Source organism: Primulina eburnea, chromosome 1, assembly GCF_022965805.1.
Source record: "Primulina eburnea isolate SZY01 chromosome 1, ASM2296580v1, whole genome shotgun sequence".
Lineage (NCBI taxonomy): Eukaryota > Viridiplantae > Streptophyta > Magnoliopsida > Lamiales > Gesneriaceae > Primulina > Primulina eburnea.
This window is the reverse complement of record NC_133101.1, coordinates 52,574,360-52,586,932: the sequence shown is the minus strand read 5'-3', so window position 1 is coordinate 52,586,932 and position 12,573 is coordinate 52,574,360. Positions and strand designations below refer to the sequence as shown.

The 12,573-nt window shown below is 36.3% G+C and overlaps 1 protein-coding gene, 1 non-coding gene and 1 pseudogene across 2 annotated transcripts; 1 reads left to right on the top strand and 2 right to left on the bottom strand.

Annotated features, from left to right (window-relative positions):
* LOC140807964 (probable pectate lyase 20) lies at positions 1-2,303 on the bottom strand (annotated as a pseudogene).
* A 4,785-nt stretch (positions 2,304-7,088) lies between these two features.
* LOC140815002 (small nucleolar RNA R71) lies at positions 7,089-7,194 on the bottom strand. The gene has a single exon (XR_012114234.1). It is a non-coding gene; the product is annotated as a small nucleolar RNA R71 (small nucleolar RNA).
* A 1,717-nt stretch (positions 7,195-8,911) lies between these two features.
* LOC140807959 (uncharacterized) lies at positions 8,912-11,531 on the top strand. The gene is made up of 7 exons (XM_073164927.1): positions 8,912-9,014; positions 9,073-9,196; positions 9,286-9,400; positions 9,748-9,819; positions 10,059-10,450; positions 10,606-10,777; positions 11,241-11,531. Exons 1-7 carry the CDS (start codon positions 8,912-8,914, stop codon positions 11,529-11,531), a joined length of 1,269 nt encoding a protein of 422 aa, XP_073021028.1.
* Positions 11,532-12,573: the final 1,042 nt, after the last annotated feature.

Here is a 12,573-nt window from a genome sequence, read left to right as displayed (position 1 = left end):
TTACAGCAGTGAGGCACCGGCTCCAGAGGTGATGATGGCCACAATGGAAGAAGATTTGGCAGCCAGACTTGAGGCTCTAGCGTAGTTGGCTGCAGTGCCGCCAGACTGAACGAAATAGGCCCCGTTTAGCATAAGATCGCCCTCTGATCTCCAGTTCCAGTGCCTCCATCATTTGTTCCTTGAATTCCCTGCTCTCTTTGTTACCTGTCAAATTTTATATAAGTTGCAATCCCAATAACTCGAAGGTGGATATTATCAGTTGTATCTAGAGGGGAAAAAACACCTCTTTTGCAAAAGGGTTGGATGGGGCAAGAAATCTGTTGCCTTAGCTGTTAATGGTAGGATTTGCACTCCCACCAATGGCATACATCTCCCAGGAAGTGTAGTCATTGTTTACCACGTGAAAATACCAATGCAGACCTGGATGGTTAAAAATACACTTCCCTTTAATCAAAACACGACAGTGCAGTACTTAAACTGGTCCCTAAGCAAAGAGCCATAAAGAATTGAAGAATTCTTGTATTCTACCTAGGCATTCTCTGTTTTAGGCCCTCTCCAAAATGATTGTAGGCAATTGTCACCTGCATTACCCTGTCTCTTGCTAGGGGTGTCAAAATCAGACACGACTCACCAACCCGACATGGTTTAACCCGAAAAAAAACAAGTTTGGATTTTGGGGTTTTCGGGTTCGGGTTGGACCCGATAGCCGACCCGAAAAAATAATCGGGTTGGATTGGGCTCGAGTCACCCGAGTTGACCCGAAAATGTTAATTTTTTTCAAAAAAATAAAATTAATAAATATTCCTACATTTTTATATATTATACATCCGATAAAATATTTATTGTATATTATATCATAAATTTTCATAAGTTAATATTTATTTTGAACTTTTTTTAATTTTTTAAACAATTGTTTATTTGATTTAGTAATTTTTTTTTCTACAATTAGACTTTCAAATTTGAATCATAAATATGAGAGAGATTTTGTTATTATGTGATTAAATTAAAATATTATTTTTTTTTGAATTTTTTTGAATTTTCTTTAAAAAAAATTCAAAATCGGGTTTATAAGGTTGATTCGGGTTCAAGTTCGGGTTGAGAGTTTTCGGATTGGCTCGGGTTCGGGTTGAGAAATTTTTGAATAGTCTTATTGCCCAACCCGACCCAACCCACCCGAATTGACACGCTAATATCTGGCATATGAGCCGCTGTGTCCCAATAACATAACCTGTTCAGAAGCATGTAATAAAAAATGTCAAGTCAATAACATTTCAACCTACGCTTAACTTTAACTACAGCTTTGCAAATGAATGAATGTTAACCTCATTGTGATGAGTAAAGTAATTGTTAGATATGCTAATAGCTGTTGAACCCATGATAGCATCAATTAACCCGTCCGAACATCTCGAAAGGGAATTATGATCGATCCAAATGTGGCTTCCCCCAAAAATAGAAAACCCGTCACCATCAGCCATGATTCGCCATCCATAATGCGAAGGCGAGCTCCGCACCATCGCATTACCCGTTGGCTTACAGTCATGAATGTGTAGCCCATGAATGATGATATGACTCACAAACTGTATGGTAATGCAAGCTCCATTGGCAGTATGGACGTTGGCTCCATGGCCTTCGATTGTCTTGAAGCTGTTCATGATCAGCTCTTGCTTTAGCGCGTGATGACCATGTCTCTTTTGAAGACTATCCACTGGGGTTGATCTTGAATCACGGCATGGTGCAGGGTGCCAAGGCGGGGGTTCACGGGGTCGTGGTCGCTGGGGTCAGATACTACATAGTACCTTCCATCTCTGCCACCGATGGCATTGCATCCGAAGCCGATCGCCCAGTATGCGAGGTGTCGACAGTTGCGCATCCAGTTGCCTTGGCAGCCCAGCAGTCATCTACGGGGTTATCGCTTCCACGGTGAAAGGAATATTCCTTTTTTATTTTGATAAATTGATAATATCAATTTAAGATTATGTCCTTTTTAGATTACAAAATTTTAGTAAATTTATGTCTAGATATTAGATGATTTATTTCTATAGGGTATTTATCTCTAAGATATTTTTAGTTTAAATTTTTTTATTCATATTAAACTTTTTTTCGTAGAATTTATTTCATGGAAAGATAATTATGTTAAGATATGAAGATCTATATATACGAAATATTCAGTGAAGATAATTTAATTTATTCTATGTTTGGAGTTTTTCTGAACATACACAAGTTCAGTATTGAAGATTTTTATGTGAAGAATGCATGTGGTTGATTCACATAATTACCATGTTGCCGATTGGTGTTGACGACATTAAAAAACAACACTGCGTGAACTGTTGAGTGAAGAGTGGCTTCGTTTGTTTTTAAGCAATACGACTTTTTTGTTTTATGCATCTAGTATTTGATTTGATTTTTTGATGCATTTTAATTCCTTGAAGTGTCAATAAATTTAGTTTTGTTAGTCTCATTAGTATTGATTTGTGTAAATGATTTGCATATTTTTTTAGTGACATTTTGTCTTGAGACATTACACAAGTACGATGCATAATTTAAATCTGGTGTTTATTTATTAAAATTATATTTGTGTGTTTATAAATAATTTTCGCTGCCTGTTGTGTGTTGGTGTTGACAACATCTTAGCACAATACTAATTTTTGATACACACATCATAATTTATTTCCTGTCAGTCTATGATCAACAACATCCTTTCACACTAGAAAAGAACTCCAGCTTTCCTGTCAGTCTATGATCAACAACAACATCCTGTCAGTCTATGATCAACAACATCTGTATATGAAAAATGGAAATCACGGTCAACCATATCACTCACAAAATCTAGAGATATCTTATTTTCATATTTTTCACACTCAATAAAAAGTTCTTGTATTTTCGAACTATCGTGGGTGTTCCCCAAATACTTATGTACCAAGAGTATTTCATAATCAAGATATTGTAAAAGTATCAATCATTAGTTGTCCGTTCCCAGGTTATGGAGTAAGGGTTGGAAAATGACAATCACTCATTCTTAAAACCACTTGTCTTAAGACCAAAGAATCGGGAGGAAGGTACTTGGTCTGCTTAGATCTATATCATACACATCTACCACATTGAATAATTGTCATGAACTTTGTGAATTGGTCGTTGAATCACTTGAATGCATATAGAATTCCAAGATTTGTCCCATGCACTCAACTTAAATGAAAGAAAAAATACCAAATTTTGAAAAATATTATGTGCGCGATTTCTTTCCATCCGGGCGAGGCTCTTATCAAGTTTGGCCAGGAAAGTGGAATATGGGCGAGACTAGGGAGAGAAAAAAAACCTAATTTTTTAGCAGCCATTGAAGCTTGGAGGAGAGGATTTGCTTGGAGTTGAAGAATTTCGAGATTTTTGAGTACTGTTCTTCTCGTTTTTATCAAGTCTAGTGTTTCTAGTTAGATATCCTAGTTTAAACATTGTTTTGCATATTTTTATCATGAATCCTAGGAGTTAAATTTTCATATTTGTTGGGATTTAAGGGGATCCTACCCCAAAACCGTTGTTTTAATTAATTTAACTCTCGACTTCTTATTTATTATTTATTATGCTATTTTTGTTCGTTGAATTATTAAAGCATAGCTAAATTTAATAATAATTTTATATTACGAGTGAGTTCGAGAGAATAGCTTGTGATAGAAATGAGTAGCATAGTCCGTGGATTTACAATTTTCAAAAAGATATGAAATTAGATACACGTTGATAGTCATAGTCCAATATAGAGCGACATGCAATTCACCTTTGATAAATAATAAAAGAAATTTAATTACTTCATTGTGTTGAATTAGTTTGGCATAGCTCGAGAGAACATGTTAAATTGTTTAAGAATTTCTGTCAAAAGCGTGGATCATTGTCGAGATTAATTATTTAAATTAATGAGGGGTAGGTGAACCGAGATTCTCAACAAATTCATTTTTCATTGAATCCTTAACTAATCATCTTAGTTTGTTCATTTCATCATCTAATCCTTGAAACATTTAGTTAATTATTTATTTAATCATTCTAGTAGTCAGTAATCATTTAATAGTTTGAAATAATAATTGTGTAATTTAGTCCCTGTGAAATGATATCTGTATATTTTTATACACTTTACTATGGCTTGTCATCGTGTACTTGCAATTATTTTTGAACACACAAAATCATATTTTTATACACTTTACTATTGCTTGTCATCGTGTACTTGCGATTATTTTTGAACATGCAAAATCATATTTTTGGTGAGGAATTTACAGTGCAAGTTTTGTCCGACCAAGTTTTTAGCACCATTTCTGATGACTATTAATCCACAATTCCATTTTCAGTTATTTACTTTAGTATTCTTTATTTTATTTTATTTGAATTGGCATCTTCAATTTCTTTCCAGGTATCTCTTTCGATGCATGCCAAAGTCCCTTGAATTTGAACTTGAGATATTCGATACCGAGATTGAAAGAAATTTTCGTAGGAGAAGACAGCAGCATCGAATCAAAGAAAGAATGGAAGTACCTAGACAGGAAGAGAAGCGGAGAGAAGAAGAGAGGCGAGTCGAGGTGCCAAGAGATTGTTAGAGTAGATGCCTTACAAGCCAACGATTGGCTAGGGAATTTATTGACTCAAGTGAAATAAACAATCTTTATTTTAATATAATTTAACTTTTAATGGTTTCGTTATAATTTTTCTGTATACCCATGCAATCAGCATAAATAAAGTTCTTGATTATGATTTAATACAAATGAATCGTAATTCGATGTTGAAACTCATTTATAAACACTGCATATTCTAAATTCGTTCCTAGTCGATTCAGCCGCTTAAAACATGGATAAAGGTCGCTTGAGCTCGAGACTAGCATCTGTGATGTTGTGTATTGCGTTTCTTGGTAAGGGCATGGAGATGTCCAAACATACAGATGGGTAGTCATATGATGATTATATCGAACAACCCTCCCTCGAACTTTCCAATTGGTTATCATTCATCGAGAGAATAAGTACGTGGTTGATTGTACACCATTAGTCCTTACGACCCAAGACAACACTGAGGCTCTATATGCTAGGGATGTGCTTTGACTCGTTTACCGGCTCCAGGAGAGTCATCAGGTGGCGAGGTTGGGTACAGTTGCAACACATATATGAGCCGGTGCATTGTAGTCGGGGATTCACCGCTCACCTACGGTTATGGATATCTTGTGTGATCTGATGAAATAATAGTGCATGGAATCTCTGGCCAGAGTATGAGATGTATGTTAGAGAAGGAGTTCTCAAATAGTACACGCGATGCCACTATTATAGTTATCACATAGTTATCGAATTAATATGCAACCCTCGATGAACCAATGGTTGCAGATACGACCGGGATTCGGGATATATGAGATGAAGGGACCGTACTGTACGTTAATCGTAATATGTTGGTTCTTGCAGACACTATCAGTGATACCTAGGGGATCATGGGGCGATGCTACTAGACGCTCTTACCATGATCCGATGGGTGCAATCAGAAATGAGTTCTGACATTCGTGATCAAGGTGTTGATGAAAAGAATGAGGCTAACTAGGGTAAGCCCGAATAAAAGATTATGTCCTGAATCACAAGCAGTTGTGAACCCACGGCTAGCTGTATCCCTGAACCATTGAGGGTCACACAAGCACTGGATCATTTGTTCCCGTCGAGAGAATAAATTCAAGGAGTTGAATTTATATCATGATATAGTAAATTCAAGGAGTTGAATTTATGATAATTAAATTTTGAGAAAATAAATTCAAGGAATTGAATTTATGAGATAGTAAATTCAAGAAGTTGAATTTATGAAATTTGGAGAGAATAAATTCAAGGAGTTGAATTTATAAAATTTGAGAATTTAATTTATTAAACTCAAAAGTTGAGTTTATTAAATAATAAATTTTGGAAGTGATAAAATTCAAGGAGTTGAATTTACAATTTATATAATAAATTCAAATGTTGAATTTATAATGGGTTTAATTTATTAAATTCAAAAGTTGAGTTTATTAAATATTAAATTAAAATTGTTGGGAAGTATGTTCAAATGGGTTTGTAGGAGTACAAGTCCAATATACTAAATAATTAAAGTTTAATGGAGTTTTATTAATTAATTAAACTAGTTGGACTAGTCCAATTAATTAACCAAGCCCATTAATGCTAATTAAATAGGTCCAATTATTTTATTATGGTAATTAGGCCATAGATGTTTGATAAAATGAGAGACCTAAAAACCTAGCCTCCATAATATATGCATCGAGATTCTCCAAGGGATGGGATGCAATTTTGGAATCTTTAACTTAATTAAATAATTAATCAAGTTAATAAAGGATTAGAAAATATAATAAGGATTTTGATTTATTATCCGAAAGGTTTTTTTAAAAAAACTTCTTGATAACTCTCGGCTCTTCCCAATCATCAAAAGCTCTCGATGATTCCTTCAAAAAGAAAGAAAAATTTGGCTTAGATTATTGAGTCGAATTTTTCGTGTTATATCTCCACGCAAAAGTTCTTCTAAATTTCTAGTACAATTTAGAAGAGGAACAAATATTCCAGTCGTGGGCCGGATTAATAGATCGAAAAATGTTCGTATGGATTTACAACAAGAGCTACATCCGTTTATACCGGAGTAGTTGGAGCCAAGTGAAAATTTCACCGAAGGTATAAAATTCTAACGCCCTATGAATGTTTATGATAAAATCATACGAGCGCCCAAAGCAAAACATAACAATGATGGAGTATGCGCAAACATCTTTAGATGGAGCACGTCCAAGCATAGTGAGACCAACCATCAGGACGAATCAGTTTGAGATCAAGCCAGCCATTATTGAAATGATCTAGAATACTGTCTAGTTTGGAGGAACTGCGCTAGATGGCCCAAACACTCACATCACAGACTTTCTTGAAATCTGAGATATTTTTTTAAATTTAATGGAGTTTCTGATGATGCTGTTAGGTTGCGTTTGTTTTCTTTCTCCTTACATGACAAAACTAAAGCCTGGTTAAACTGTTTGCCTGTAGGCTCCATCACTACTTTGGAGGACATGGCAAGAACGTTTCTCATCAAATGTTTCCCTCTATCTAAGACAATGAAGTTGCGGGCATACATCACTATCTTCGCCCAATTCGAGTAAGAATCCTTATACGAGGCATGAGAGCGCTACAAAGATTTATTGCGAAGATGCCCACATCACGAATTGCCTCTTGGGTTAGTAGTTCAAACTTGTTATTATGCTGCTTACTGCCAATCATACTATGATAGGTTTTGCTGTCTTTGGGAATTTGTTGAGAAAGACCGCCGAAGAAAAATATGATTGTTGTAAGAGATGGTTGCCAGTAGTTACCATCCTCAATCTGAGAGGAACAATCAGAGAAAGAGTGCGGGAGTTTACCAGGTAAGTGATTTTTCTGCATTTGCTGCACAATTAGAGGCTTTGAGTAGGAAAATAGATCATATGAATGATGGTGGTATGACCACAAGACTGCAAGAGATTTTCTGTGATGATTGTGGAGGTGAGCACTTCACGAAGGATATACATACCAGGAATCCTAATTATGTGCAAAATGAGGCACCGATGAACCATGTGGGGACTCAGAATCGTCCTAGGAATGACCCATATTCCAACACATTTAATGCTGGATGGAAGCAACACCAAAATTTCTCATGGGGTGGTCAAAACAGTCAGGGTCGCCCACAAGGAGGCCAACAGTATGAGAAGCAACCGATATATAGATATGAGCATTTAGAAGAGAAATCCAACTTAGAGCAGATGATGACTCAATTTATGTTCGCGACTGAAACTAGACTACAAGATCAAGATGCAGCTCTCAAAGGCTTGGAAACTCAGATAGGACAGCTGGCCAAGGTAATTTTGAGTAGAGATTTAGGCACCTTGCCAAGCAACACCGAGATTAATCCTAAAGAGCAAGTGAATGCCATTGAGTTAAGGAGTTGGAAGACTTTAAAGTCAAAGGAGGACGCAAAAAGCCACTCACAAGAGGAACAGGTAGAGACACACATGGTTAAGTCTTCTAACTTTACACATGCACCCACTACACAATCTAGAATTATTATTCCTCCGCCGTTACCTGCAGCATTGAAAAAAGCTAAAATTGATGCGCAATTCGGTAAGTTCCTTGAAGTATTTAAGAAATTGCTCATTAATATTCTTTTTGCCGATGCTTTGATGAAAATGCCTAGTTATGCTAAATTTCTGAAGGACATCTTAGCAAATAAGAGGAAGTTGTAAGATCATATGACTGTAAATTTAACTGAAAACTGCTTTGCATTGGTGCAAAACAAGATCTCACCAAAACTCAAAGATCTAGGGAGTTTTTCTATTCTTTGTATGATTGGTGATTTTTTTCATAAATCTTTATGTGATTTTGGTGCAAGTATTAATCTTATGTCTTTGTTTGTGTTTATGAAACTAGGATTGTGAGATCCTAAGCCAACGAGGATGTCTTTGCAGCTAGCAGACAGATCAATCAAGTATCCATGAGGAGTCATAGAGGATGTATTGGTAAAAATAGAAAAGTTCATATTTCCTGCAGATTTTTTGGTGCTTGACATGGAGGAGGATATGGAGATGCCTTTGATTTTAGGGAGACCGTTCTTTGAAACTGACAAGGCCCTAATTGATGTGCAAGAAAGGAAGTTGAGATTGAGATTGAGAGTGAGAGAGGAAGAAATCACTTTTGATTTTTTCAATGCTCTTAAGCACACACTGCACACTTATGATTATTTTAGAGTTGATTCTTTGGATTCACTTGTGTGTAATTTTGTGTAGGATGCTGTGAAAGATCCATTGGAAGCTACCCTCACTGCTGAATTGAAGGAGGATGAACTGTATGAAGAAAAAGCTGAAATAGTGGCATAATTTAATGTCAACCATCCATGAAAGAAGCAAGTGAGGATGAGATTAGAGGATTTGGGAGATCGAAGAGACTTGACCCCTCAGAAATCAAGAATTGAGGAACCACCAACACTTGAGCTCAAACCACCACCCTCACACCTAAGTACGCATATTTAGGTGAGAATAACAATTTATCTGTCATTATTTTTGCTTTTTGATAGATTCAATGGAGGACAAACTGTTGAAAGTCCTTAAAGAGCACAAGGGTGAATTTGTTTGGAAAGTGGCAGATATTAAAAGAATAAATCCATCAATCTGCTTGCACAAAATCCTGATGGAAGAGAAGTATTTGCCCCTCGTACAACCTTAGAGGAGCCTCAACCTAAATATGCAAGAGGTAGTGAAGGCTGAGACTATCAAACTTCTTGATGCAGGTATTATCTAGGGGTAAGTCATGTTCAGTGTGTACCTAAGAAAAGTGGGATTACCTTGATCACTATTGAGAAAAATGAATTTATTCCCACTACGACTGTTACGGGGGTGGAGAGTGTACATTGATTATAGAAAGTCGAATGACGCCACCCATAAAGACCACATCCCCTTCCTTTATTGATCAGATGTTAGAAAGACTAGCATGTCATGAATTTTATTGTTTACTATATGGGTATTCGGGGTGCAATCAGATCACTATTGCACCTGAGGACCAAGAGAAAACCACATTCACTTGTCCTTTTGACACCTTTGCTTTCAGATGTATGCCATTTGGTCTCTGTAATCCCTCTGATACTTTTCAATGAGGCATGACTGCTATATTCCATGATACGATTGAAAATTTTCTTGAAATATTTATGGATGACTTCTCTATTTTTGGTGCAACATTTGATGAGTGTTTGCAGAATCTTAACTTGGTATTGATGAGGTGTGAGGAGACAAACCTGATGTTGAATTTGGAGAAGTGTCATTTCATGGTACAAAAAGGAATTGGGCTAGGACACAAGATTTCTAAACAATGGATTGAGGTGGATAAGGCAAAAGTGTAAGTCATCAAGAATCTACCACCAGCGACATCAATAAAGGGAGTTAGAATTTTCTAGGGCACATCGGTTTTTACCGGTGTTTCATTATAGATTTTTCTAAAATTGCTAAGCCCCTATCTTCTCTACTTGTGAAAGATGTTTCGTTTGATTTCAATTCTGACTGACTGTAGGAATATGAGAAATTAAAGGAGCGCTTGGTGACAACTACTGTTTTTGTGGCACCTGATTGGGATATGACCTTTGAGGTAATATGCGATGCTAGTGATACTGATGTTGGTGTTGTTCTAGGCCAAAGGAAGAACAAGGTATTTCACACCTTATACTATGAAAGTAAGACTTCAAATGAAGTACAATTGAAGTATGCAACAACAGAAAAGGAATTACTTGTAGTGGTATTTGCTGTTGATAAGTTTCATTCATATCTTGTTTTGTCAAAAGTCATTGTGTTCACTTATCACTCTACACTTAAGTACTTGCTTGCTAAGAAAGAGGCCAAACCACAATTTCTTAGGTGGATTTTACTTCTTCAAGAGTTTGACCTTGAAATAAAAGATAAAAAAAGGTGTAGAGAATGTGGTAGTTGATCATTTTTCTAGGCTTGAGCATATGAGCAAAGAATGTGTAAATGATGAGAAAATGATTGGTTTCCTGATGAACAGTTGTTGGTGATGCAAAATTGTCCATGTTATGCAGATTTCACTAATTTTCTTGTTACAGGCTCGCACAACCCAAATCTAACATTTCATCAAAGAAAGAAATTCTTTTCGGACGTGAAATATTATCTTTGGGATGGCCATTCTTGTTCAAAATTTGTGCAGATGCCGTGATAAGGAGATGTGTGGCGGAGGATGAGATGGGGCAGATTCTTAGTCACTGTCATGACCGCGAGGTAGCTGGTCATTTCAGACCAACATGAACGGCATCCAACGTACTTGAATGTGGTTTTTATTGGCCAATTCTTTTCAAAAATGGACGTTTGTTTGTCCTTGATTATGATAGATGCCGGTGCACCAATAGCATTTCTAATTGCCATGAGATGCCTTTGGATAATATTATTGAGTGCGAGGTTTTATATGTATGAGGGATATATTTCATGGGACCGTTTCCAACATCTTTCACAAAAAAATACGCTTTGGTTGCGGTTGACTATGTCTCCAAATGGGTGGAGGTGGAATCATATGCCACTAATGATGTTCGTTATTTTTTATATATTTGGAACACCACGAGAAATCATTAGTGATGGTGGCACCCATTTTTGCGAAAAACTTTTGGACAAATATGTTGTCACTCATAAGATCTTTACTCCCTATCATCCCCAAATAAGTTGTCAATTTGATGTGTCAAATCGCTAGATCAAGAGACTTTTGGAAAAGGTTGTGGGATTAAGTCGGAAATATTGGTCTTTGAGGTTAGATGACGCACTTTGGGCATATAGAACAATTTTTAAGACACATATAGGGACTACACCTTATAGGCTGCTTTTTGGTAAAGCTTGTCATTTACCTGTGGAGATGGAGCACCAAGCGTATTGGGCAACCAAAACACTGAATTTCAATCTTGCTGCTGCATGTGAAAGAAGATTTTTGCAATTGGACCAGCTAGAGCAGTTCCAAAATCTAGCTTATGATCTAACACTGTCATAGAAGAAAAAGACAAAAGAAGCCCATGACAGGCGCATTGTTGCAAGAGAATTCAAGGAAGGTAAGGCGGTGCTCCTATACAATTCATGACTGAGGCTATTTCATAGAAAGATCAAATCAAGGTGGACTGGACCATATATAATTATCAAGTTGTTCCCCTCTGGAGCCATAACTTTGAAATATGGGAAGAATGATCCTTTTACAGTCAATGCCCCAAGATTGAAACACTACTTGGATGGAGCAATGGAGCCAAAAATTGGAGTCACTCGATTACAAGACAATCAGAACTGAGAGAGGCATACAGCCTAGCTCTAGACTATAAATTGAGAACTAATTTTTTTCCCTTCCAAATATTTTTTTTTATTTTAGTTTTGTTTTTGTTTTTTGTGAGGTAGTTTTTTATAATAATAATAATAATAATAATAATAATAATAATAATAATAATAATAATAATTATTATTATTATTATTATTATTATTATTTTTGTGTTCGCGAATGAGCGGTATAACTTTACCGCTCGAGCGCGAACACCAATTATCATATACACTTTGACAGAAAATTTGGCGATCGAGCGGAATAATCTTACCGCTCAAGCATTATTTTCGCTCATATCGCCTCTTTCCTCTTTTACAGCTTAAATCACTCCAATCTTGCCTGCAATCGACGTTGCCCTTGCTAATCGATAGGTTTGGCCGGGATTCTAATAATCGATAGGTTTTATTTAACCGAGGGTTATAACATAAATGTGGGGAAACTCATAAATTCTCAAGTTCAAGTAAGTATTCACAACAATCACATCAGCTTATTTTTTCTCACTATTATCTCTGAGTTGTGTGCTAGTGCGGTAGTTATCTTCTGAGATGATGAGGAATTGTTACAGCCGATGAAAGTCATTTTTGGGGACTTGCAAAAGAAGAGTACAATCATAAATCTGATTTTCCCACTCACGAGGGGGATGAAGGTTGATTGAGCACAGCTGCACCGTGACAACTGCAGCCACAACACAGAAGACGGTCTCAAAATGATAAGATTGACGAGTCTCTCG